Source organism: Melanerpes formicivorus, unplaced genomic scaffold (genome assembly GCF_026170545.1).
Source record: "Melanerpes formicivorus ecotype bairdi unplaced genomic scaffold, bMelFor1.0.p_v2 SCAF_10, whole genome shotgun sequence".
NCBI classification, from domain to species: domain Eukaryota; kingdom Metazoa; phylum Chordata; class Aves; order Piciformes; family Picidae; genus Melanerpes; species Melanerpes formicivorus.
In genome coordinates this window covers 19,695,299-19,722,376 of record NW_027142362.1, presented here as the reverse complement: position 1 = coordinate 19,722,376, position 27,078 = coordinate 19,695,299, and the positions used below count along the sequence as shown (strand labels likewise).

Here is a 27,078-nt window from a genome sequence, read left to right as displayed (position 1 = left end):
GGTTGCATGAATTTTAATGCTCTCTTTAGTAGAAAAGAGAAAAATTAATATCATTTTACAAATAGAGTGACTGAACTGATTTCCCGCAAGAAATCATTTTTTGGTGATAAAGTACATTATTACTTTGAGGGTACCATTGATGCAGAAAAATGCTTAGTTTCTTTGAAGCTGCAGTTAAAGGGAATGTGAACATGTTCTTAGAGTACATGAAAGCAGCAAAGTCACCCTAAGTTTCTTCTTAGACTATTCCTTAATTTGCTTGGCTTTCTCAGTCATAGTAAACGTCTTTGTTCAGTGTTCTGTGCCGTAGTGGCCTGTGGAGCGTGGGTCTGAAAAAGTGTAGCATACTTACAAAGAATGGTTAATTACAGCACACAGTACTGTGAAATTAGAAATACAGATTTTGTTTTAGTGTTACTGTGTATTTCATTAATGTATTCAGTCATCTGACCTGTTGGTTAATGTTTGCTTAATATGACTGAACAAGCACACCTAAGCTTTAGAATTACGTCCCAGTTTTGCCATGATTACTTTCATATTTGTAGGTCATGACATGTGTTTGGTGCAATAAAAAGGGACTTTTGGCAACTAGTGGAAATGATGGCACCATTAGAGTGTGGAATGTGACGAAGAAGCAGTATTCATTGCAACAAACCTGTGTGCTCAACAAGCTGTAAGTTGATTCTTTATAATGGTAGGACATTAATTTAAGCTGTAAGTGTGCAAGTGATGGAAAGAGCCAACTCTGAAGTATCTCCTGCACTGATGTTCTCTTGTCTTTTTGTCTGGGACTGTTGCTGTTTTATGGCATGCAAAGTAGATTAAATAGCTTAAAATCGAACCCAGAACTTTGGTAAGACGCATATTAAAGCTGTTTAAAAGTGTTCTTAATTCATATAATGTGAAATGGATTAAATAAAATTGTAAGGGACTGTTACATTAAAGAACCCTGTGAATATCCTTTAAGTGGGTTCCAGTGGATAGTTCAAACCTAGTTACATGCTCATTATGAGCATGGTCATTTGAGTCTAGTGTTAGGAAAGTATTTGTGACTTTGAGCATTCAGGAACTGAGCGTAATTCTTTCATGAGAGTGCCTGGGAAGTACTATTGTGCCAATTGGATGCATCCAAATACAAAGGAAAGTCAAGGAAAGATTAAATGAGTTGGACTCAGGAGAATGAAGAAACAATAAAGAAATAGAAGGTTGCTTCATGTTCATTTTAGTTCTTTGCTTGCTGCTGTTAGATGCTTTCCTAAAAGAAATAAGCACAATGATATAACTTCAGAAGATAGTCATGAGAACAGCATCCTACTTTAACAGAGATGATCTTTTATTCATGTGACCCAAGTGTTCTCCCTGTACAGTAGATTCAGAATTCAGTACTTTAATGGGCTTCATTGCTAAGTGTCTCAGCAACGATTTCAAGTACAACTGCAAGACAGTTATAATTGTTTTTTTTTCTTTTGCAGTGGGTAAGTGCCAGTTTTTTGTTAAAGGTAGAATTATTTGGTTTAGTCCTTAGACATGAGCAGATGAAAAGTCATTATCCTGTCTTTTTGATAGGATTATCTCTTCTTTCTGTGAGAATGTTTTGTTTCCCTGAGTTTGGAGAAATATTATTTAAATGCTAGTAGTTTACTACTCCCTGATGCAGTATTACTACCTATTAGGTTAACTTTTAATGTTAGTATGTTTGCATGTGCTATGTTATGTTAGGAAGTTACTGTTGATGATAGTTACAACATGCCATTACATGCTTTATTCACAAATTAAATGTCTCCTGCTTTGATCATGATCACATCAAAGGTAGTTTTCCTCTATCTTCAAAAGTATGGGGTCATTTTGCCTGCAAGCATCCTGGTGATGACACAGCCTTCTTTACCCTAAATGAAATCAGTAAAGACTGTACCTTAAGAGCAATCATAGAATCAATAAGGTTGGAAAAGACCTCAGAGATCATCCATTGTGCCCAGGCAGCCAGGAGGGCCAGTGGCATCCTGGCCTGCATCAGGAACAGTGTGGCCAGCAGGAGCAGGGAGGTCATTCTGCCCCTGTACACTGCACTGGTTAGGCCACACCTCGAGTACTGTGTCCAGTTCTGGGCCCCTCAGTTAAGGAAGGATGTTGACTTGCTGGAACGAGTCCAGAGAAGGGCAATGAGGTTGGGGAGGGGTTTGGAACACAAGCCCTATGAGGAGAGACTGAGGGAGCTGGGGTTGCTTAGCCCGGAGAGGAGGAGACTCAGGGGTGACCTTATTGCTCTCTCCAACTACCTGAAGGGGGGTTGTAGACAGGTGGATGTTGGTCTCTTCTCCCAGGCAGCCAGTACCAGAACAAGAGGACGCAGTCTCAGGCTGCCCCAGGGGAGGTTCAGGTTGGATGTTAGGAAGAAGTTCTATACAGAGAGAGTGATTGCCCATTGGAATGGGCTGCCTGGGGAGGTGGTGGAGCCGCCGTCATTGGAGGTGTTCAGGAGGAGACTTGATGGGGTGCTTGGTGCCATGGGTTAGTTGTTTAGGTGGGTTGGATTGGTTGATGGGTTGGACGTGATGATCTTGAAGGTCTCTTCCAACCTGGTTTATTCTATTAAATTCTATTCTTTTAAATTCTATTCCTTTTGTCCAAGCTGTTCTGTTTCATTTCACAACTTCCCAGGAAGTTTTGCACTCACCAGAGATGCTCAGTTGAGTAAAGTTAAACGTAATTATATTTATATTCTAATTGAAACCTAACTTCAAATTTTTTACTGTGGAAATAATAGCTTATTCTATAATTTGAAGTGGTTTAAAATAGAATAGAGAAAGGAGGACTCTGCATTTTAACTCTTACTTTATGAATTCTTTGTGTTCCTTTCTGTTTAAAGGAAATACCCTTGTAAAAATATTTTATTCTATTATAGAGAAGGTGATTCTGAAGAAGGTCTAGGGTCACCCAGCGACCTTAGTTTGTCTCTTGTCTGTTGGAGCATCAGTGGCAAGTATCTGGCTGGAGCTACAGAAAAGATGGTGAACATATGGCAAGTCAATGGTATGCTCTTAACTGGTTTGAACACTTTATGGTACAACATATTTTGAAGGAAGATGTTAAGTTACTGAATCGTTGTTTACCCAAGTATTTGTGTATGCTCTCTAGTTGAAATTCCTGCTATCTTCCAGAATGTCTTGTAAGCCACTTTAGTTAGAGGGACTAACTGCAAATGGACTTACGATTTACCATTAATTCAGCAGGAAACTAAGCAGCGTATAAGTCTTTGTTGGATCAGAAGTGTTTGTGTGAGGCTTGATCACTCTTTGCAGCTTTTTGTCTGTGAACACGGATTTTGTATAGTTGGCAAAAGTTACCTTTCTATGTGCAACAGGGAGGAAGGGAAAACTGACACAGAGGGAAGAATTGCAAAAGTGATCAGCTAGCTGGAATGTCTTCTACTGAAAGCAGAATGAGTGAGCTTGGTTTATTTTTTTGAGTAAAAGAGCTAATGGATAATCATGTTAGGAAGATAAAATCTAGGAAAAGCTGAGGGAGAAAAAACAGCTATGTAAGCAAATGGAAAATGTTGACACAAGAAGAAATGTAAATAAATTGGCCATGAATAACTTTTAAGAAAGCTTGTGATGCTCAAAAGATTGTGATCTCATATTTTATAAGGAGGAGTAGCAAGATGGGGGAAAATGCTATAAAATTAATTAGATAAACTTACAACATTGTATTGTGACAGAGGGGACTGAACCTGATCCAGCAAAGGCTCTTTCCAATTCCACAGTTCAGTCTGCAGTCATCCCTAAGTGGAATCTTCTACTGTCATTTGTTCTGCAGTTGACTAATCCAGCACATTATCTTTAGAACCCCTTTGAGAAGAACACTGTTAATCACTTTGTCATTTGTGTTCTCTGAAACTTCATTCTCCTGACTTGTGCTTATGAAAATCACCAGTTCCACTGCCTGCATTAATAGGCAGTCCACAGGAAATGTATAAACTTAATGAGTACTGAAAAATTTCACTTCCTTCCTTAACACCTTTCTTAACAAATTTATATGAGCTAAATGATAATTGAGATTTGTTAGCTAGATTTTATGTTTGCATAGGTCCATGTACAGCTGCTTTGTAGTCTTGGAACTTACATGGCTTTGTAGTATGTCCTTTGAATAGAATCTCTATACTTTCCCATGAAAAGTATTTTACTTGTTTTATTTTCTTTATGAAGATGAAGTAGTTTTAAAAGACTTTTTGGGCTTCTAGGAGGAAAAGGATTATTAGATCTTCAGCCTCACTGGGTATCTGCTCTAGCTTGGCCAGAAGAAGGGCCAGCTGCATCATGGACAGGAGATGCTCCAGAATTGTTATTAATTGGTCGTATGGATGGATCTCTTGGCCTCATTGAAGTTGTAGATATTTCAACCATGCACCGTCTAGAATTGGAACACTGCTATAGAAAAGATGGTAGGTGACTATACTGGTATTTAAATAGAGTTTAAGCAAATATAGAATCTCATTTTGTTATTACTGTTCTTGGGATATTACTTGTGATACCTTACTTGTAAGCATCATTCACTTGTATTCATGGGAGAAGGAAAGGAAAGGTTGTGGCACCTCCATCTGCACCCTGATTCCCCTTAGAGTGGAGGCAAGCAGTTTGTAGCAACCTGGAGAAATCTTGACATTCCTTTCCATTGTATAAAATGGAGTTTCTGCTATGTCTATGGATAGTGTGTAGTCAGTGTCCTTTAAATTACTGAGTTACTGGCATCTTTCCTTTGTATTTCTGGTGCCAGGGGATATCACGTAGCACACTCTAGTAGCACTGTGTGGGATTGCATATAGCTGCTTCAAGAAATGTGCAGTTTTGTTTGGGTTTTTTGACAGAATCAAGGTAAGGCAATACCTATGTGCTAAGAAGGGCTCAAGTTGTTTTCAGTGTTTTTCTTAGAAGTATTCCTATCTCAGATAAATGTGTAGTATCCAGTGTACTTTTTCTTTTCCGTAACATAGTTGTTCTCACCATGTCTAGAATATAAATTCAGCTATTTTAATAAAAAGAACATGACTGAAAAAATTACAAAACAATCTCCACAGCTGTCATTGCAGTCACAGAGTTTTGTGTTTGCCATACAAATTAAGAAAATTTTCAGATGAAAAGTATGTAAAAAAACCCTTGGGGGCATGGGGTGGAAAGTTATGTACTGCATGTTTTAAACAGTTGCACTGCGGTTTGTCAGGGGTGAAGTTCAGTTAAGTTTAATAAACTTTGGTGTTGTCCCTTTACTTAGTGTCTGTCACATGCCTTGCCTGGTTCAGTGAAGACAGACCATTTGCTGTTGGCTATTCAGATGGAAAGTTGCTAATAGGAACAAAGGAACCACTTGAAAAAGGAGGAATCGTTCTAGTTGATGCTCATAAGGTACACTTAGTCCTTTTAGAACCAATGTGTATTTTTTGTAGGTAAAGATCTGCTTAAGCTATTCTGTCTATTTGATAGCTCTTTATGAAATCAAGTGCCTGTTATTTAAGAATACCTAGCTATTTCTGATACACTGATTAAAGACAATATATTTTAAAGGAACAGTCTACCAAATTTGAAAAATGAAGAGGCAAAATAAATTTTCAAGTCGTTTTTGCCATCAGAGTTGGTGAAGTGTACATACATGCAGTGACAGAAGTTTGCTAAAGACGTAGCTATGCATGTCTGAATTTTAAAAACTAGCTAATCTGATTTCTGAAAGTGCTCATGACTAATTCTAGTTTTGGTTACGTCACACGTTCTTGTACATCTTAAGTTCCTGTGCAAAGCAAAAGTTGTTTTTCTAAACAGGCAGCTGCAAAGCTTTAGAACCTTTATTTGGCTAGTATGTAATAGGAAGTCATTAATAGTCCATAAATGATTTATTAGTTTAAGAGGAGAATTGCTCAAGTATGCATCTTGGGCACTTCCATGAACTGGTCTGGGTATGTGAAGCATGGCAGTCATAGAACTGGGCATGCTGTGACAACAAGGCTATGCTGTGGGCTGTTCTCCTCTCCTGCCTCAGTTAGACTCAAAGCTACATCCATCCCAGTGCCTAATATGTTTATTAACCATTAAGGTAATTCATGCTACAATTCTGTAACCAAAAAAAAAAAAAAAGAAGGAAAAACTGTCTCTTTTGTGGGAGGAGGGGAGAAGAAAAAGTGTGGAAAATAATGAAGAAAAGTGTGCAATGAAAAGAGTTTTTCTGTGTTTTTCTTTCAGTTTCCTTGAGGAACCTAGGATTTTGGCTTTATTTGATAGTTCTGAAAAGTATTGTTAAGATTTCACAATTGCAACTCACTATGTCTCTAAGGATTTATTTGTAAATAAAATGTTCTTTGTTACTAAAAATTAAACACTACATTAGCTCTGAGAATTCTGTTTTTCTCTGTTCTTACTGTATTACTTCATACTGACTTATAATTATTCAAAATCCGATAGGATATGATTGTTACTATGAAGTGGGATCCAACTGGTAAGATTCTCCTGACATGTGCCAAAGAAGAAACAGTGAAACTCTGGGGATATATGGGAGGATGTTGGAGACGTTTGCATTCGCTGTCCCATCCATCTCTGGTGAATGGCATTGCCTGGTGTGCCCTCCCAGGAAAAGGACTCAAGCTGCAGCTTTTACTAGCAACGTATGTTTGGGGGGGTTTGTTGTTTCTGTAGCTCTTTTGCATCTCTTTTCTACCAGTCTTCAGTGTCCAGAGCAGAGAGAATTTTTTATTGTTTTTCCAATAACATCTATTCAGTAAGCCACTTGCCATGAAATGCATGAGTCTTCTAAGTTCAGGTAGAGTGGCCTTGTCATGTGGACAGCTGTTTTCTCTGTGCCATGAGACCTGTGCGTAGTGACCCTGCTTGAAAATTTTTTGCCTCGTTCAAGTATTTTTTCTGAGAATATGTTACTGGTAAAAATGGAAAAGCTACGGTGGGGAGGAATAGGGTTAAAAAAAGGCTTACATCCATCTGGAACATGCATTTCCACTTCAGATTAATTGATACAATACAGTTTTATAGGAAGGGGTGAAGACTATGTATGTTTTAAGTTAATACCAGACTACTGATGTTTTTATCACTTAATACCTTTACTTTGTTGTTCTGATTTATCCTGACATCTTTAGAGGATGCCACAATGGTTTGGTGTGTGTCTGGACTGTTCCCCAGGACATAGTAATCACACTGCAGTCCAGTTCAACTTGTTCAGAAAGATGGTGGGACCAAGAAACAAGTGCCAAGGTAAAAGGAACGAATTTGTTATTTAAGGAATTCTTTTTGATTGTTCTGAAATAGGGGAAAAAGAATGCGAGAGAGCATTTACTATAAAAGTCTATATTCCATTTGTAAATGTGTAAGCATTTTCAGAACAAGAAGTGAAAAATCACAGGTTTAAATTAATTTTGACTAAAGGTGATATTTTGGTATGTTTTAATTTTATAAAAGGCAATACGTTTTTACTAAAATGTAATGAGTTTAACATTTTTGCTTGGTAAAATTAAGTCAAGATTAATTTCACTTACATAAACTGTAGTATATTTTGTAAGGCTGACGTTGTTTTGTAAGCAGAGGAAAGCTGATAATGTGACAAAGATACTTATAAAGCATAATCATAGTGCTGGTCTCTTGTGGAAGTGACCCCATCTCTACAAGAGGTCACATTTATTGCAGACTACTGCATCTGTTACACTGTTCTATTTTCTGTAAGTAGTTCAGTGTTGCCTAACTATCAAACAATTTGCAGGATGGATACAGAAAAGCAGTAGAAGTCAAGTGTGTATTTCAGCTGAGAGGACATATTACTCCTGTTCGCACTGTTGCATTCAGCCCTGATGGACTGGCATTAGTATCTGGTGGACTTGGTGGGCTCATGAATATTTGGTCTTTGAGGGTAAGACCATCTTTGTCATGGCTTAGTTCATTCTTTTAGTATGAGTATCAAAAAGACTCAAAGCATAAGACTAGCATGGTCTAAAATAATGGTACAAAATTATTTATAACGAAATATAAATTGAAATTGTATTTAACATGGAATTATTTTAGATTTTATGGTTCTACTTTTGATTTATGCTGTAGGCTTGGTCATGTTAGTTAAGCTTTGCAGCCAACTCTCTATAGTTTAACTTTGATAACTAGTCCAGCAGTCAGATAATGTTGATCATTAAACACTCTTAAATCCTTAGCTATCTCCTGAACGGGATAAAAATGCTAGATTTAGTTTTTTTCCTTTCAGTATAAACACTTATTTTTTTTTAAATAGTTATTAAACAGTTTGTGAGAATATCATCCCTTAGAGATGTGATTATATGCATTTAAAGAGAAAAGTAGCTGTGCATGCACACTGACTCAAACTACTTCTTCCCTTAGGATGGCTCAGTATTGCAGAGTGTTGTGATAGGCTCTGGAGCTATTCAGACTGCGGTATGGATACCTGAAGTTGGAGTAGCTGCTTGCTCTAACAGATCAAAGGTGACACTGTATTTTAAAATTAATACTAATTCCCTCTTTTTATGAAAGGAAAACTTTGTCTGGGGGGTTTTCTTTCTTTTCTTTCTTTCATTTTTTTCTCTTTTCTGTCTTTACAAGTATGCAGATAGAAGTATTTATTTAACTTTTTTGACTTTCAGCCATCACTTAACCCTAGAAATAGTGGAGTTCTTTTAACAGTATCTCATGTTTAATTCAGTGGGAGCAAGGTGGAATCTTTCTGACACACTGGTTATAAAAGATCCTGCACATCAACTACATCAGATTGTCTTTTTAATGGTAACAGCTATAAAGGAACAAAAATAGGCAGAAAGTGCGAAGAAACGTTTAATTTCCCCTAGCAAATAAGATGCTTCAGTGGTCTGACAATCTAAAGCAGCCTCAACATCAAATTTTTACGGAGCAGAAGAACTTACCTCAGTGTTGGCTGTGTCAGGAACTGCTGGCATCTGAACACAAGTTTCATACCAGTTGATTATTCTAAAAGATGGTACTTTTTGTGAATGAAGATAAATGTGGCACAAGTTATGATTTCTGTTAGTCATGCTCTATGTGGTTCTAAGTATTTTTGGATTTTTTGGAAGTCTTCTCTGAATTCAAACCAAATATTGAAGGTCATATTGCTAAGCAAATCCTAAACTAAGGTTAGACCTAAACTAAACCCAAACCAAGGTTACAGCATTCACTTAAATGAACTCTGCTTCTTACTTGTTTGTTTTCCCTCTTAGTGTGATACTCATAGTGTTGCCATGGGAATGTGAGGAAGTGGCAAAGAGTGATGGCTACTCTATAGTTATTTGTTAGCAGATTATTCACCAACAGAGACAAAGACTTTGTGTTTTCTGGCCCCTATGGAAACTAAAATGATTGATGATAAATCAATGAAGCTGAATAACTGTGCTTTCTGATCTTTCAATTTGTGATGTGTCTTGTGACTGCTATTAAACAGGATGTGTTGGTAGTGAACTGTACATCAGAGTGGATATCTTCCAATCACATCCTTGCAACATGTAGGACTGCACTGAAACAACAAGGAGTTCTAGGATTAAATATGGCTCCGTGCATGCGAGCTTTCTTGGAACGTTTGCCAATCATGCTTCAGGAACAGTATGCTTATGAGAAGGTAAGAAGAGGTACTGCAAACAACAAAAATGTCTGACATGAGCTTGCTGCTGAAATCTCTTTCACCACAGAGAACCCAGGAGACTTTCCTACATCTTGTTTGCAAATTTCAGTACTCTAAAAGCTAGTAGTCTCCTAATTTGTGAATGTTCAAAATATTCAAAACCCTTTGATTAAGCATGAAAGAAAGTGTTCTTCTACAAGCTTTGAGGGATTCCTCTTTCTGAATTGATAGATACATATTTCTAACTTTGCTTGTTCAATTTCTCTTCCCCATCCTCCTCACCTTTAGCCGCATGTGGTTTGTGGAGACCAGCTTGTTCATAGTCCTTATATGCAGTGCTTAGCATCACTTGCTGTGGGCCTTCACCTAGATCAGCTCTTGTGCAATCCTCCTGTACCACCTCATCACCAGAGCTGCCTCCCTGATCCTTCAGCCTGGAATCCCACAGAATGGGCCTGGCTAGAGTGTTTCTCAACTACCATAAAAGCTGCTGAAGCCCTGGCCAAGGGAGCACAGTTCCCAGAATCCTTTACTGTTCCAGACCTGGAGCCAGTTCCAGAAGATGAGCTCACTCTCCTAATGGTAAAATGTGCTGCATTGTCTCAGCAGCAGAGCATGTGATTATTGAGCATATGGTGTCATGCTGTAAAGATTTATTTTTTAATTAACTGGTTAGAATATACTATAAAGGTTGTTCTCTATGTGTTATGATCACAGAAACCTGGAACAACCCAAAACTGCAGCAGTACTTTTTTATATGATAGAAGCAAGAAATTTAGAGCCTTACAATGCTATCTAGAGTAAAAATTTGGCACATTTTTGCACAAAGTAATTTTGCTAGAAATTTTGAATTAAGGATTTGTTATCAGCAAGCTTGTAGTATTTTAAGCCAGTGTTTGCAATTAAAACTTAGAAAAAGCCTTAAGCATCAGTAAATAGGAAAAGATGACTCCATCATGAATTTAGTTTTTCCTATTTTGGTTTGGATTGCAACTGTCATTGCTAGATAGAAGTAAACACCTATGGACTAAAATAAAGTATTGGAGTCTGCACGTATTCTCTCTGACTGCTACACCAGAGTAGTTCTAATGGCAGTGTTGTGCTTAGAAAGGAAAATGTGTATTACATTACAAAAATTAAATATTGTATAATAAAAATGCCATGCACCTCTTGAAGTGAATGTGGTAACTATAGCTTTTATTGTGTAGGATAACAGTAAATGGATCAATGGTATGGATGAACAGATAATGTCTTGGGCAACGTCAAGGCCAGAGGTTAGTAAAATTGATGGTTTGGGTTTTGTGGTTTGTGGGTTTTAAAATTCTTTTAAGCCTTGTAAGCTATTGAAAGTGCTCTTGTTCTAAAGTGTTCTTTCATACTATTCCATAGGATTGGCACTTGGGAGGCAAATGTGATGTGTATCTCTGGGGAGCAGGAAGACATGGGCAGTTAGCAGAAGCTGGTAGAAATGTCATGATACCAGTAGCAGCACCTTCGTTTTCTCAGGCTCAGCAGGTGATCACTTAAAAAGTCATGATTTAATGATTTCCCATGTACCATTTATACAGTTTGTCAAAATCTCTCAATATCTTCTGAATTTGTTACTGGAAATGACAGTTAAGCACCCCCAAAATATGTGCTTTCACTAAAGAGCAATTCTTTTAATTATTTGACAAGTTCAAATCATAAAAGCCACTGAAATCTATCAAGCCAAAATTATTTGATATGAGCATGAATTGAAAATACCTCACAGCTTTGACACAGTACATGTGCCAGTTTTGTTCTCTGAAATGCTGTTGACATTCAGGCTGAAAATGTCAAAACTGAATCTCAGGTGGGAGTACACTGGGATTTCTCCCACTGGAATAAAGTTTGTCAAAACTAGCAGCAAATTTCAATGACATTTTTACTGTGTTGTGATGGGATAAAAAAACTTCCATCAAGCACGAAGTGAGTGAAGTCTTCTGGTAATGGGGCTGTCACAAAGGTTTTACAGTGTGACAGAAGAGTCAGTTGTCTTGATAAAATTACAAAGCAAAAACCTGAAAAGGAGATTGTACATTGTAATACAGGTATTAAAATGTTGCTGCATCCAACACAAAAATCTGTAACATCCTTTATGTCTTTCTAAACCAGGTTGTTTGTGGTCAGAACTGTACTTTTGTCATTCAAGCTAATGGCACCGTTTTGGCTTGTGGAGAGGGGAGCTATGGGCGTCTGGGACAAGGAAACTCTGATGATCTCCATGTGTTAACAGTCATTTCAGCACTGCAAGGTAGAATTGTTGGATTAGAAGTGAGGCAATAGGTAGAACACCAATAAGCATTTTGGGCATTAATGTTATTTGTGTGCATGATGGTTTTGCAGATTTATGCATTACAGTATTGTAGTCTTTGAAAAAATGGAACAGATACACTATAGATGTTAATTTTACCTTATGATTTAAGTTGTAATATGTTAAAATTCCTTAATTTTCTCAGTGCTTCAGGGAGAAGTGTTTGTTCAAAATAGGAATGTTTCATTCAAAACTAATGGCAAACAGAAGCATAGGTTTTACATGAGAAGAGAGAACTTTTGTTCAAAATAAAAAGAAATTGCCGTAGAGGAAAACTGTTATGGTTTGTTCTTTACCCTAGACTTAACTGGCTGCTATTAGGGGCACTGGAATAAATGTGCATTAGGAGTTTGTTATAATTTATTCTAAACTTTGCTTTCTTATGTTTCTATAACAGGCTTTGTTGTAACACAGCTGGTGACCTCTTGTGGATCTGATGGACATTCCATGGCTTTAACAGAAAGTGGGGAAGTCTTTAGCTGGGGAGATGGAGATTATGGCAAATTGGGACACGGGAATAGCGACAGGCAGCGCAGGCCTAGACAAATAGAGGCTCTGCAAGGAGAAGAAGTGGTGCAGGTTCTGAAATACTTTTTGTTGTTGGTGGTGGTTTGGGTGTTTTGTGTGTGTGTTTTGTTTGGGGGTTTTGGGGGGTTTTCTTTGGTCTACTACAAACTGCAGGCATAGTGCTAGGAACATTCCAGGGTCATTGTCAATCTTGACAGTCTGAATTCATACACTGAATGAAAACAGGCAACTTTTTACTTCTCAGAGTGTTATGAATCAAGCTGATGATTTCCAGTTGAGGGATGTTAATGTTGATATCTATGTTAATTGACTGGAGAAGACTAAAAATTAGGGCATGGAAGAAAGAGATGATCAGAAGATTATCAAAATATAGAAATTATTTAGAAGCTTTCTTTGGTCCTTATCTTTGACCTACAAAACAAGACACCAAGTCTGACTGTAAAGTGTGCATTGTAACAACTGAAAAAACCTTACTTGGCTTTGACTGGAGATTTTTTCCTAAGTTACATATAAAGTATTCCTACAAGAAAAGCAATCTGCTTACAGAAAACAGTGGCTGGTAAAAATAAACACCTGAAAGCCTTTTTCCACCTTCGTCCTGCTCAGTGTTACTGTTGAGAGGAATAAGAGATAGGTTGTTGAAGTCATTAATACTAAAATATCTGTGTTTTAGCTCTTTATAAAATGATTATAGTCTAGGGGAGGAATAAGTATTACATATTTATGTCTAATAGCTAATACAGTTTTCCCTCCAAATTTAAAATGTATGTAAAAATTCTGTTCCTTCCAGATGTCCTGTGGCTTCAAACACTCAGCTGTGGTGACAGCAGATGGCAAACTTTTTACATTTGGAAATGGTGATTATGGTCGCTTAGGGCTTGGAAATACTTCCAATAAGAAACTTCCAGAAAGAGTGACAGCGCTGGAAGGTTACCAGATTGGACAGGCATGGTTTATCTAAGATTAGCAACATATCTTTTAAAGTTTAAAGTTGATGTTTTGAACATTTAAGTGCTCTGGGTTATTTTAACCTTGGCTTTTCATTTGATTGTGATGGCAGAATTTCACTATGTAATATTTTTTTTTTTGGTAATTGCTTCTCTGACTCTCTTGATCTGCAAAACTGTTAGACAGTGAGCATGAGTAGCAAAATACTGTCGTTTGCGTCTAGGAGGTGAGAGGAAGTTATACCTAAAGAGTACCACCATGATTGTAAATGTCCTTAAAACATTGATAAGCAATGGAAGTGGTAATGGTTTTAAAAGCTTACTGATTTTTTTTTTCGTTTTAAAAACAGGATGTTTCTTTTCTTAAAGGTGGTTTGGATGTTTGAGTTAATAGTGAGTTAGCCAAAGCTGTTGTAGTAATATACTTCTCTCAACCAGGTGGCCTGTGGACTCAATCATACCGTAGCTGTGTCAACAGATGGCTCAATGGTTTGGGCTTTTGGAGATGGAGATTATGGTAAACTTGGTTTGGGAAATTCCACTGCCAAATCATCACCACAGGTTAGAATTTGTAGAGGAATTATTCTTTGTATGACTTTTCTGTGTTGTTAAACATATTACACAGTGTTCAGAGTGCTCCAAAGTTAAATTATTAATTCCATCTACTGCTCTAAAACAATCTGGCATAAATAATTCTGGTGATATCTTTTGTTGACTCTGAGACTTCAAAGGATTTCATGTAAATAATAGTTGACTTACCTCAACGTCAATACAAGTAGCAAAAACTTAACTATCGGCTTAAAGACGAGAGCTTTCTTGTTTTGGGTTTTGGGGAGGTGGTTATTTGCATATTCCTCTGCTTTCTCTCTTACCCTCCCCAGTGGAAAAAAACAAGGTGTTTTCAATCACTGTACATAGAATAAGGTGTTAATTCCATTAAAAACAGAGAGAACACTGTGTCTCAATTTCCTGTGTTAATTTATGAGCATTAATGAGAGTAATCCTACATTTTTGTGCATTGCACAGAGGGAACTATAGCGTTTCTTTTTGGAAGCCAGAGTTACAGCTAAAATTCATGGTTGTTTACAGTTTATGTCCTTATAGTACCATAGCTCTTTTTCCTTTTGCTCACCCCTTAGAAAGTGGATATTCTTTGTGGAATTGGAATTAAAAAAGTTGCCTGTGGAACACAGTTCTCTGTTGCACTGACGAAAGATGGTCATGTATATACTTTTGGACAAGGTAGGACAACGTGGTATTTGAACCCTTCCATCTATAGGTTTTTGTGCATTGCAACTTAAAAGGAAGAATGTTACGATACATTCGTTATAAAACTGATCTAATGGTGCTTGTTATATTTGTGCTGCCTTAATCTGCATTTTGGAACTTCAACTATGCAATTTTAGCATACATTTAAAATCCAGACTTGAAGCTCTCTCTAGTTTGATTTCAGTATAGCCTTTCAGTTTACTAATTTACTTTTTGAGGAGTGCTTTTTTAAAACTTCATTGGATTTCACATGTCTGAAAACATCAGGTTACTTAAAAATTTACTGTCTCTAGCAAATCATATAAGTACACTAGTTGTTTGAAAGTCTGAACAGAAGAATTTCCAAGTGCACAGAATTAAACGTGTTTAAACTTCTCATGTATTATAAACCCACACATTTAAATATAGAAGTCCTTATTTTAACAAGTAGGTAGAAGTGGGTTTTGTCCCTCCCTGAATACTGCTTGCAAGTAAAATTAACTTTTGTAATCTTCTTTACATGCATATACATGTGCTTTCAATTTTAGATCGCTTGATAGGTTTGCCAGAAGGTCGTGCTCGAAATCATAACAGACCCCAGCAAGTTCCAGTACTGTCAGGAATCTTCATTGAAGACATAGCTGTGGGAGCAGAGCATACACTAGCATTGTCATCTACTGGGGATGTGTATGCTTGGGGTAGCAACTCTGAAGGGCAGGTATGTACTGCTCCCTGTTTCAGATGTGGTTAAAAAAATTGCGCTCTTATAATAGGAAATCCAAATAAGATAGGAAACTGAGTAACAAGCCAGAGCAGCTTCAGTACATTTTTCTTTCTACACAAATTGCTTTTTCATAAATACAATTGTAAGAATTTATGTTCTAGATCAACAATGGTGTTTTAATGGGCATGAGAGAGACTGTGCAACATAGATGACTTAGCAGCATAGATTAGTTCCTCAGTCGGCTTGCAAACAATCTCTAGCTGTTTTAAGGTCTCTGTGACAACTAGATCTGCTGCCCCTATGGAGCATGGATGCAGTATTCTATTAAACAGAAAAGGCAAATGCTAGCACAATAAAATATATATGATACATACTTTTCATCCCAGTATATCCTGTAGATAAGTACCATTTCTTACCACTTGCTCTAAATTTTTACTTGGAGAATTATAGAAGTATCACAGTTGTTGATTCTTTGTGCCTTTCACATCTGCTATAAATTGCCAGCTTGGACTGGGCCATACCAACCATGTGAGAGAACCAACCCTAATAACAGTCCTGCAAGGAAAGAACGTTCGACAGATTTCAGCAGGACGATGTCACAGTGCTGCCTGGACAGCTCCACCTGTTCCACCAAGAGCTCCAGGTGAAGACCTGAGATTGATTGTATGGCTGTTGTTTTGTAGGCTTTGTGTTTCCTGGGGGATGAGTGCGAATTTTTTGTTTTATATCCTTGCAGTTTTTCAAATTATCTTAAGTCTCCTCATTTTGTTGCTGTTATGATTTAACTCCAGTAGGCAACTAAGCACTGTGCAAGCTACTGCAAAGAAAATCTGCTCCCTCCCAGCTGAGGGCAGTACAGTTCCCTTAATGAAATAATGCTTTTTTTTTCCTTTTTCTGGGGTAGGTGTTTCAGTGCCTTTACAGCTTGGTTTACCTGATGCCATTCCACCACAGTATGGGGCACTGAAAGAAGTGAGCATTCATACAGTAAGGGCAAGGCTCAGACTGCTGTACCATTTTTCTGACCTTATGTACTCTTCATGGAGATTACTGAACCTCAGTCCCAATAACCAGGTAACATTCCATGTGAGAAAAAACAGCTCAGCTGTGTCACTAGACAGTTTCTGAACAGGACCACAGTATTCTAGTTGCACAGGATCTTGTAGTAAAAAGAATGCATAAGCCTCAATTAAACCAGACTTTTTCAAAGTATTGTTATTTGTTTTCACTTATTCTAACATTGGCATCTCAGTACCTCAGGTTCCAAAATCTTAGCCTCAAAGCTAAAATGAAGAAGTGAAACACTGAAGTGCTAGTGATTACTGTGCTAGTGAAGACTTCTATTCTGTGAAAAATTGAGTTTATGTCCTTTATTAATGTTTATTTCTCATCATGCTTTATTGCAGAACAGTACATCTCATTACAATGCTGGAACATGGGGAATAGTTCAAGGACAGCTAAGGCCCTTGCTAGCACCACGAGTATACACACTCCCCATGGTACGCTCAATAGGAAAAACCATGGTTCAGGGGAAGAACTATGGGCCACAGATTACTGTGAAGAGGATATCAACCAGGTTAGTCTTGTTTTCACAGGCCTTGTATGAGACCTCAAACCAATACTAACACATTTTGCATAATTTTTGTTGTGCTGAGATCTCCCTGTACACCTTTGTAAATCAAGTGACTGCAGTAGCATCACTTGTTTGTACGTCACATTGTATGGCTCTCTCTCTTGTTTTTTTGAAAGAGGTCGGAAATGCAAGCCCATTTTTGTACAGATAGCAAGACAAGTGGTAAAGCTGAATGCATCAGACCTTCGCCTGCCTTCCCGTGCTTGGAAAGTGAAACTGGTTGGAGAAGGAGCTGACGATGCAGGTGGAGTGTTTGATGACACTATTACAGAAATGTGTCAGGTATGAAAAGTGTTCTAGTTCAAAATACCTGGGTGGAGGTCTTGTTCTCTCTGGTGGCTTGTAGTATTTTTCAAATTTCCTTTTTCAGCAAAGCAAATACTCATTCTTGGGTCCTGAGCAACAGCACTAGAGCTGCCTGTTCAGGGATGTCTTTGAAGATAAAGAAATCTTCCTGGGTTGTGGCAAAGAGATACCATAAGGCCATGCTATAAGTGATACTACAGCAGACCCCTCAAAATTCTGAGAGAGCTCCTAGACATCCTGGGAGCATTTTGCAGTAGGTGTTCTGTCTGACCTATATATTCTATAAGAAAAGTTCACAAGATAACAGGATTTTAGAGTTGGAAGGGACTTCCAGAGGTCATTGAGTCCAGCCCCCCTGCCAGAGCAGGACCATGAAATCTAGCACAGGTCACACAGGAATGTATCCAGATGGGTCTTGAAAGTCTCCAGGGAAGGAGACTCCACAAACTCTCTGGGGAGGCTGTTCCAGTGCTCTGTGACCCTCACAGTGAAGAAGTTCCTCCTCAATGTTTAGGTGGAACCTCCTTTGCTGTAGTTTATATCCATTGGCCCTTGTCCTATTACAGGGTGCAACTGAGAAGAGCCTGTCCCTTCCCTTTTGATACTCAGTCCTCAGATATTTATAAACATTTATTAATTTCCCTCTCAGTCTTCTCCAGTCTAAAAAGCCCCAGGTCTCTCAGCTTCTCCTCATAGGCACATGCTCCAGTACCTTAATCATCCCCATAGCCTTCCGTTGGACTCTTTTGAGTCGATCCCTGTCCCTCTTGAACTGGGGAGCCCAAAACTGGACACACTATTCCAGGTGAGGTCTCACCAGGGCAGAGTAGTGGGGGAGGAGAACCTCCTTCAGTCTGCTGGGCTCTTAATGCACCCCAGAATATCATTGGCCCTCTTAACCACAAACGCACATTGCTGTCCCATGCATAATTTGTTATCCACCAGGACTCCCAGGTCCTTCTCTACAGGGCTGCTCTCTAGTAGATTGCCTCCTAACCTGTACTGGTGCAGTTTATTATTCCTTCCTAGACACAGGACTCTGCACTTCTCTTTGTTGAACCTCATTAGGTTCCTCTCTGCCCAGCTTTCCAGTCTGTCCAAGCCTTGCTGAATGTCCACACAGCCTTCAGGCACATCCACTAAGCCTCCCAGTTTGGTATCATCAGCACACTTGCTGAGTAGACACTGTCCCCACATCAGCATTGTTGATGATAATGTTGAACAGATTCCAATGCATTCCATGCATGCAATGCAGAAACACCTCAGGAAGGTGTTTCTCACATAGCCAAAGATACTTGTCACCTTTCAGATTCAGTGCTGGAAAAGAGATTAGTAGCAGAAAGTGCTTTTCAGAATCCTCTGGAAACTGAAGACTTCAGACTACCAGAACTATGATTAAAGATGGTCAGTGCTAATATGTGCTGCCTATAGTTTTAAAGACATGTCTCAGCTATATGACACAACTGTGATGGTAGCCAGGAGAAGGATTCAAAGCAAACGCTGACTGGAGAAGTTCTATTCTTCTGGGAGCCTCAAAACCCAAAGAATGAGGATTAGTGAGGATAATTAGTATATCTGCTTAGTCTGGGACAGGGCTTACAGCTATGGATAGTGCTGGAGCTGGCACTGAAGTTAGAATTAGGATACAGGATGGGAGAAACTGAAGAACTTCATTTATTAATGGAATTTCTGACACCTCCAAGACTAGAGGAGGATTGATTCAGGTAGGGACTTGAGGGTTGGGGACTTGGGTTCTTTCCTAAAGAGTTGTAATGTCAGAATATTTCTATAATAGGTTTGTTATCCCTGTGTCTAAGAAGGCTTTTTTGTTGTTGATTTTTAAGGAACTGGAAACTGGAATAGTAGACTTGCTTATTCCTTCCCCAAATGCTACAGCTGAAGTAGGCTACAATAGGGATAGGTAAGTTGTGCTTTTACTGCAGATGTTAGTGGGTGAAAATTAAAATCTTTTTATTAACCATTTTATACCAAGTAATGAGACTTAATGTTTCTCTCTAGTATATTTTTTCCTTCAGGTAGTGTTAATTTGTTCTGGAGGAGAGGGCACGGTTTTAATGTGGACTTGGTAGACTGCTGATGCAGAATTTAGAGTAACTGCAGGATTAGTTCTGTCTTGGCCTTCTTTATTTTAGCAGCTAAAGATAGTGATCTTCTAATTTGGGCATTCTGTGCTGTTAATCATGTTGCCAGTTATTGTGCTCTACTTAGAAATGCTGTCTTTTACTTTCAGTGAAGTAACATAGAAATGATAGTTGAATATTTCCATTGATTCTTTGTTCTTTCAGGTTTCTCTTTAACCCTTCAGCATGTTTAGATGAACATCTGATGCAGTTTAAGTTCTTGGGCATTCTCATGGGTGTAGCTATTCGTACAAAAAAGCCATTAGATCTTCATTTGGCTCCAATGGTCTGGAAGCAACTTTGTTGTATCCCACTCATCTTGGAGGATTTGGAGGAGGTAGATCTGCTCTATGTGCAGACCCTCAACAGCATTCTTCACATTGAAGACAGTGGGATTACTGAAGAAAATTTCCATGAGGTAAGATATGAAAGTTGAAGCTTTTGGGTTTATTCTGAAGGCAGTTATTCTTTCATGTTGACTTCAACTTCAGTATTCATATAATTCAATATCTCTATTATTGGCATAAGAAGCACTCATACATTTGGGTGCAATTTATGATCTTACTATCAGTCACCTACAACTACAATAAAATATTAAACTTAGATCACTAAAGTGGCTTACTACTAAACATACTTTTCCTGTTTTGCTTGACAGATGATTCCTTTAGATTCTTTTGTTGGCCAAAGTGCTGATGGTAAAATGGTTCCCATAATCCCTGGAGGGAACAGTATCCCACTTACCTTTTCAAACAGGAAAGAATATGTGGAGCGGGCAATTGAGTACAGACTCCATGAAATGGATCGTCAGGTAAGAATCTCTGTGACCCTGTCTGCCTTGCTAATGCCAACAGTGGGTGTGATGTGTGCAATTTTCCACTACAGTGTAGTAGGCAGTAACAGCAGCGTGGCTTTCTGCATCTTGCTGGAGTGCCTGTGGCTTTTTTTAACTCACAGTGTTCTGGGGTTCTGTTTTAAACTTGTCCTAATAATTACTCAGTTGACAAAAGAAGTCAGAACTTGTCTTTCATTATAGTAGTCCTGCTGCAAGTGGGAGTCCATCGGAGACGATAACCTGCAGTTGTGCACACTGTCCTCTGTAGTTAGACGACATAGCAACACAGAGAGCAGATAAACCAGTTATTTCTGACAAACATTTGTTTAATTTAAAACTCTTCTCTGCTGTAGCACAGAAGCTATGAATATTTAATGATCTGTTTTGAGAGGTGTTAATTATCTATTTGCATAGTAAAGCTTGTGAAAGCAGGATGCTAATTAGATGCTAGGAAAATTCCTTTTTCTCAAGATATAAATGCACGCATGATATTATCAGCATTAGAAAAGTAACTTTTGCATCAGGGGTAGTAAATCCTAGTAGATTTCTCTCACCTAGTAAATCCTTCCAGAACAAGCACGGACTTCTTACAAGTCTGACTCCATTCCAGCTCAAGTGTATGGTGCTTAAAACTCTCTTCTGGTTTAGCCATCATCATTTGTGCTGCAAGCTTGTTGTCTTAAAGTTCTCTTTTGTATCAGAACATGTTCTGTAATGTGCAATTACAATTTTAAATAGCTGTAATACTCTCCAGGATTTTGAGAAATGCATCCCCTGTAAGGGCTGTATGCTATGTGGGAGGTTGTATTTGCTAGATGTTTCATAATTCTCTTTTGACCCCATTTCTCAGATGACATGCTACTTTTGTATTTGGGTGGTACAGTAAGTGGCAAAGGTAAGAAAACTGCTCTTCCAATGTCTATTCTTTTTTGGGCGATAGGTGGCCGCTGTAAGAGAAGGAATGTCTTGGATTGTTCCAGTTCCTTTGTTGTCTCTTCTGACTGCCAAGCAGTTGGAGCAAATGGTCTGTGGAATGCCAGAAATATCAGTTGAAGTTCTGAAGAAAGTTGTGCGATACAGAGAAGTTGATGAGCAGCATCAGCTAGTGCAGTGGTTCTGGCACACCCTGGAAGAATTTTCAAATGAGGAGAGGGTCCTTTTCATGAGGTTTGTGTCAGGAAGATCTCGATTGCCAGCCAACACAGCTGATATCTCTCAGCGATTCCAAATAATGAAGGTTGATAGGGTAAGGCTCTTGTTTTCTCTTCTGTATTTATTCCTGTCTAGTCCTTTGGCAAAAGGAAACACATTTCCATAATTACAAATTGACAGAGAAAGCGGGATGGGAAGTGCTTTGAGTTACTAAACCTGGGCATTTTAATTGTGTAGAAGTATATACACTATATTAATTTAATTAATTTGGTGCCTTTATGATAGTTCTGTGTTTGGAGATCAAGACAAGTTCTTGCATGAGAATCAAACTTTCTTTTATTATAACTTGCCCACAGTAATTTTCTGTTCCAATCCCTTTTGTCATTTGATTGTTTTCACTCCTGTTTTTATTTTTAAAGCTTTAAATCTGTGTAAGTGGCAGCATATGATCATTGGTGAATTCCAATGTCTTAAAACTACTGCAGTGAGCTTATGGTATCATAGAATGATTTGTGTTGGACAGGACTTTAAACTATGTTAGATCATGAAGTATATATTGATAGCTCATAAAGTAGATTACATAGAGGATTGCCTTCATTTGTCATTACTTCTGGGTTTTGTGCAATGAAAGCATGTTCTCTGAACTGCTTGAGTCAAAAAGTTTGCAAAATCTAAGTTAACAGTGGTTTGACTATCATCTTTAGTTAGGTGTCCCTCATGTTAAGGCACACTATGATGTGTACTTTAAATGTTGCTTGGTATCTTCCAGTGGGCTGCTAAGTAGTAGTATAGTCAATGTTACAAGTAATTGAATTTCATGAGATGGGTTGGTTTATTTACAGAGCTGGTGATACCCCATTGTTTTGCTCACACGTATGGATGGAACAAGAGAGGCTAGTCTTGCTTCTTAAAAGGAATTTGGAGGTAGAATGTGAAAATGTTGACTGATTGGGGCAAGGAAGGAAGGGAGCAATGAAATACGGATGTGTTGCATTTTTTGCTTCATTCACAGCTTAACGGTGTCCACCTTTTATCCATTTCCACAGCCTTACGACAGCTTGCCTACCTCACAGACTTGTTTCTTTCAACTGAGGCTCCCACCTTACTCCAGTCAACTAATTATGGCAGAGCGTTTGCGCTATGCAATCAATAATTGCAGGTCTATAGACATGGACAATTATATGCTCTCACGGAATGTGGACAATGCAGAGGGCTCAGACACGGATTATTAACATTCTGTGAACAAAATCATCTTCCTTTTACTACAAATAGTGCCCTAAGTCCAATTCATTGTTGATATAATTTTACAGTAACTATAGATGTTTTAGGAGAGTAAAACCAGATGTTAATAGGCAGTGGCCACACTTTAGTTACTCTAAATGTAACAAAAAAAAAATTAGATGTTTTTATTTTTCTGTGATTGTTAAGGGGGGGAAAAAAGGAAATGAAAACAAAAACAGCTATGATCAGTTAGGGTTTTTTTTCTCCTTTTTGGGTCACTTTTGATAAGTTTGCATGGAGACATTTTGGTGCATTTTTGTTGGAAATAGTACATTTGTAAGCCCTCCCAGTGAACATTAAGAGTTGTACATTGTGTATAATTGTTCATTAGCAAGGACAGTTTTACATGAATATTCACATATTTATTTTGTCTTAATTTGAATTGCCTGTGCAGGGTTCCTTATGCAGAGAAAAATAAAGTAAATTCAAGAATCAGTTGCTTGTATGCATTTGTGAACTGTGCCTGGGTTACTCAGTCTTCATACTTTTATATTTTGTCTCAGGAAATTAGAGTATTGCTGTGTTCAGCCAGGATATGACATATTTGAAGCATCTTAATGCATATTTGAAGCATCTTAATGTTTATCTTCAACGAATGTGATATGTAGTACTGCACTCTGCGTTCTTAATGTCCTGGAGGTACTGTTTATTTCAGGTATACCACTATTCCTTGTACTTGAAGTTAACATTGTACTTGGTCCCTTATTGACTTTCATCTGATCATTTTTTTCCAGAGTAGTACTGGTTGGCAGTAAGAGCATCCTGCCATCTTGACTCAGAAACCTTTACATCTGTCCAAAAAAAAAAAAAATCCTTTTTAATGTACAGATTGATGCACTTGATTCCTGATCAGTACAAAAGAATGGAAATGAAAGTGACAGGCTAGCAGTGGAGGTTATGGTTTGTTACATGTATTCTGAGTTTTTGCCTTTGGCTTCAGTAAATGTCACCTTTGGTCTCCTCTCCTGGCAGGTGTGGTTGTGTTGTGATCACCAGGATGTGGCTTACACTGTAGTGTGTTCCTCTTTGGTTAGGACAGTCATGTACTGCACAAAGAGCTTTTTGTTCTGTCTCAGGGAAACATTAAGGAATGGATAATTCCCCAGCAGCTGTGTCAAAACCATGGTTTGTGTCAAACTACATCTGCTGCTTGTTGTTGAGGAGCAGGATTTCCCTGGGCTGAGGTGAGGAAAAGTGTAGAGTCTGTCGCCAGGTGAGTCGCTGCTCCGCCCTGATCTCCTGCCCCTCAGTCTCACTGAGCTTGGTAAGGATGCTGTGGGGCCCAAGGGCTAGTGAGAACACTGATTGACTTCATCTACTTGGGACAAGACTGGTCCACCTGGGTCTGGGAAGAGGGAAAAATCCTTGTAACTTTCTGTTACACAATTGTTGTGCATTTGCAAGGCTTGATAGGGAAACTGGTTGTCCAAGACTGAATTGGTGTGTTGCTGCCTGCTAGTGGTGATCACAGCTGTTAAAGAGTCTGCAGATTCAGGTTTCGTCTGATTAAATTCTCTTGGTTAGGACTAGTTAGCTCATGAAAAAGACAAAAGGTTCTTGAGCTATGACCAAGAACCAGACTGCCTGAAATATGAAACACACAGAGGGGAGCTTTTAGCAGTTTTTGGAGGAGGGACTCAGGGCTTTGAAATCATGCAGAATTAGTTTACTGCCTCATTATGTATTACAGTTCCAAATGGGACTGTGATTTTTGGTGTCCCATCACTACATTGTGGGGTAGGATATTCACATCTTGGTCTAAATTTGTAGATGGTAATGTATTAAAAAAATAGAAGGTTACAAATAAAAGAGGAAGCAGCTATGTGTAAGGTTAAATTGTGTGTCTGAATTAGTGCTACTAATTTGTCCCTCTGTTTCAATCGGGCACAAAAAGTAGTAGAACTGTGCCTAAAAATGACAGCTTTGTATGCACTCTGCAGTTAGCCTCTTGGATCATGGGGGTATTTTTGGAGGCAGTTTGTGCTAAAATGAAGGAGTGTTTTGATCTTGGTAAATAACTGATGTTGATTAAAGGATTTGTGCTTGATTGCTTTAATTGAGACTGTGCTTGTCCTTTGAATATTCTGTTGTAGTGTCATTAAAACTATCAAGTGCTTACATGCTTAATTATTTTTGTTTTATCCTACTGTTTGTTTTCACCAGAATTACACTGTGTATGCATTCCTTTTAACTGCTGACTGTTGTTTTTCTGTTGCTCAGGCATCTGAATGAGACTGTAGTCATGTTCCAAGTTTCTTGCATAATGCTGCCTATACATAATTGCATACAGAGGTAAAGAATATCCAGCACTGATTATGTCCTGCTCTTGGAGACCATCTGAGAAAGTCACAGCTTTGTGTCAGTTTAAGGGTACGTTACATACACAGACTTCTCCCAGTATAGAAAGGGGAATAAATATCCACCAGGGTGCATCTGCAGCGTACTGTGAGTAGGTCATACACACAGTTACATGAAGACAAAAATATGTAGCTCAGTCTTGTACCAAACCTTCCAATTTGGTATTGTCACCCTGGGCAGTTGGCTGCAGCAAGGTGGACTGAAATTACTTCTAAATATCATACCTCATTTCCTTTCCACCTTTCAACATTGGATGGGACATGGGTGTTTGACTTAAGCACAGAATATCAGTGGTAATAAATGCCTGTAACAGGTAAGAACATGGGTGTGACAATGTGTTTATCTAGACCTATTTCAAATTAATATGAGATGTGAAGGCATGAATATGCTGGGTAGGTATTGAATAGGAAAGCATTTAGATGCCAGAAGCCTGTGGCTCTTGTTGAACATGACTACTATTTGCTATTGTTTTTTGAGGTGAATAGTACCTAACTTCCTAACATCTCAAAGAACTCTCAAGAAGCATGTGCTCTCTGGTTTGTAAGGCTGTTACTTCTCAAAACCTGTAACTTCTGTTTCTTATCATGAGATTAGGTGATTTAATATCTACCACTTTTGGTGTTTCCAATTGCTTTTTCCCACTAGCTTTTTTTTTTTTCCTTACCCATCTAGGAAGTACATCCCTAGCCTTTTGGGCTCTCAGAGAGCTGGATAGCCCTTTGCAGCAGGTAGGCACACTACAACAGAGAGAAATGAACAGCCAGTCCCCAAGGCTATCACTATTGGTAACGGTAGTAGTGTTGGTTCATCTGACAGCTGGAATGTAGCGGTAGGTGGAATGTGTGTCCATCATGCTAAGGGGGGGACTGGTAAGAGCAGAATGTGTTCTTGAACAGTACTGTTCTCCAGACAGGAGGTGAACAGGTGGTCAGGTTAGATCTGGAAGTTTGATTTAGATCTGTCATTTAAACTTTTTGACTGGGTGATGAAGTTTAATGGCAAAAAAATACTGCTGCTGGCAAGTAAGCAGTTTTACTGTGCTGCAGGACTTGGATTTAATTGCCTTTTACCTTATGCAAAGCTGACCTGTTACCACAGTGGGAATCTGAAGGGTCTTCTGGATGTTGCTGTTCCCTTATTATATAGGAAAAGACACGAAGTTTTGATAATGAAGCCTTGTTTGCCATTTCCATCTGATAAAGCTTCCAAATAGACATCTTAGTTTCATCTCACCTTTCTTTTAGCACTTTTATAAATGATAGATAACAAGCCTTCCTCCCTCCATCTCTGGTAAAGTTAGAGGTAGAGTCTGTGGAGGACAAAAACTGTTTCAGTGATGTTAAGAGTACTTTGATGGAATTTAAATGGCTTGGAATGAAAGAAAACTTACATAATTGCCTAAGTAAAATATAATCGTGATATACTTAATTTTCAAATTGGATAGCTAATTAAGAAAATTCATTGTTGATTGTGAAAATTATAATCAGCACAACTGTGATCATGTTTTGCCATGTCATGAACAAATATCCCTGTTGAAGGAGAGGAAGAGCAAAGTGACTGAGCATTTGTACAGAAATAGACAAAGAAACCAAGTGGGATAGTGTTCCAATGCCGTTTTTAGCTCTGTAGAGTAAGCACAAACCAACCAAAACAAAACCAAAAAACAAACCACACAAAAAACCCCCCAACAAACCCCGTAATACCACTGCATCCATCCATGTGTCATCTGTGTGTAGGGGCCCCTCCCCCCAAAAAAAACCACCCCACGGTCCTGATATAAAAGCATAAATAATACGTAGATAGATGCAAACCCATTTTCACATCCTGCACCCACCTGAAAATCTGTTACATTTACAGGGATGTGCCTTTCATCACAGGGCACTGGCATCAAGAGAAGGATTTTGGTTACTAATGTGATTATAGAGAATTCCTACATTATTTTGGCTTGTCAGCAATATATGAAACTGGTGGGGTT

General features: G+C 38.4%; 1 protein-coding gene across 11 annotated transcripts in view; it reads left to right on the top strand.

The window, feature by feature from the left end:
• The window catches only part of HERC1 (HECT and RLD domain containing E3 ubiquitin protein ligase family member 1), a 94,583-nt gene extending 71,403 nt beyond the window's left edge, over nt 1-23,180 (top strand). For all 11 annotated transcript variants that reach the window (XM_068144072.1, XM_068144074.1, XM_068144068.1 and 8 more), the window contains exons 52-78: nt 546-673; nt 2,903-3,030; nt 4,241-4,441; nt 5,269-5,399; nt 6,447-6,646; nt 7,133-7,247; nt 7,750-7,896; nt 8,373-8,474; nt 9,442-9,615; nt 9,907-10,200; nt 10,827-10,892; nt 11,008-11,133; nt 11,755-11,893; nt 12,351-12,532; nt 13,272-13,427; nt 13,867-13,989; nt 14,568-14,670; nt 15,225-15,394; nt 15,905-16,043; nt 16,305-16,474; nt 16,807-16,976; nt 17,150-17,315; nt 19,184-19,260; nt 19,646-19,898; nt 20,136-20,288; nt 21,253-21,558; nt 22,511-23,180. In XM_068144072.1, the coding sequence (XP_068000173.1) occupies nt 546-673; nt 2,903-3,030; nt 4,241-4,441; nt 5,269-5,399; nt 6,447-6,646; nt 7,133-7,247; nt 7,750-7,896; nt 8,373-8,474; nt 9,442-9,615; nt 9,907-10,200; nt 10,827-10,892; nt 11,008-11,133; nt 11,755-11,893; nt 12,351-12,532; nt 13,272-13,427; nt 13,867-13,989; nt 14,568-14,670; nt 15,225-15,394; nt 15,905-16,043; nt 16,305-16,474; nt 16,807-16,976; nt 17,150-17,315; nt 19,184-19,260; nt 19,646-19,898; nt 20,136-20,288; nt 21,253-21,558; nt 22,511-22,696 (4,305 nt within the window). In that variant the 3' untranslated portion in view covers nt 22,697-23,180. The remainder of the gene's footprint in view (nt 1-545; nt 674-2,902; nt 3,031-4,240; nt 4,442-5,268; nt 5,400-6,446; nt 6,647-7,132; nt 7,248-7,749; nt 7,897-8,372; nt 8,475-9,441; nt 9,616-9,906; nt 10,201-10,826; nt 10,893-11,007; nt 11,134-11,754; nt 11,894-12,350; nt 12,533-13,271; nt 13,428-13,866; nt 13,990-14,567; nt 14,671-15,224; nt 15,395-15,904; nt 16,044-16,304; nt 16,475-16,806; nt 16,977-17,149; nt 17,316-19,183; nt 19,261-19,645; nt 19,899-20,135; nt 20,289-21,252; nt 21,559-22,510) is intronic.
• Nucleotides 23,181-27,078: the final 3,898 nt, after the last annotated feature.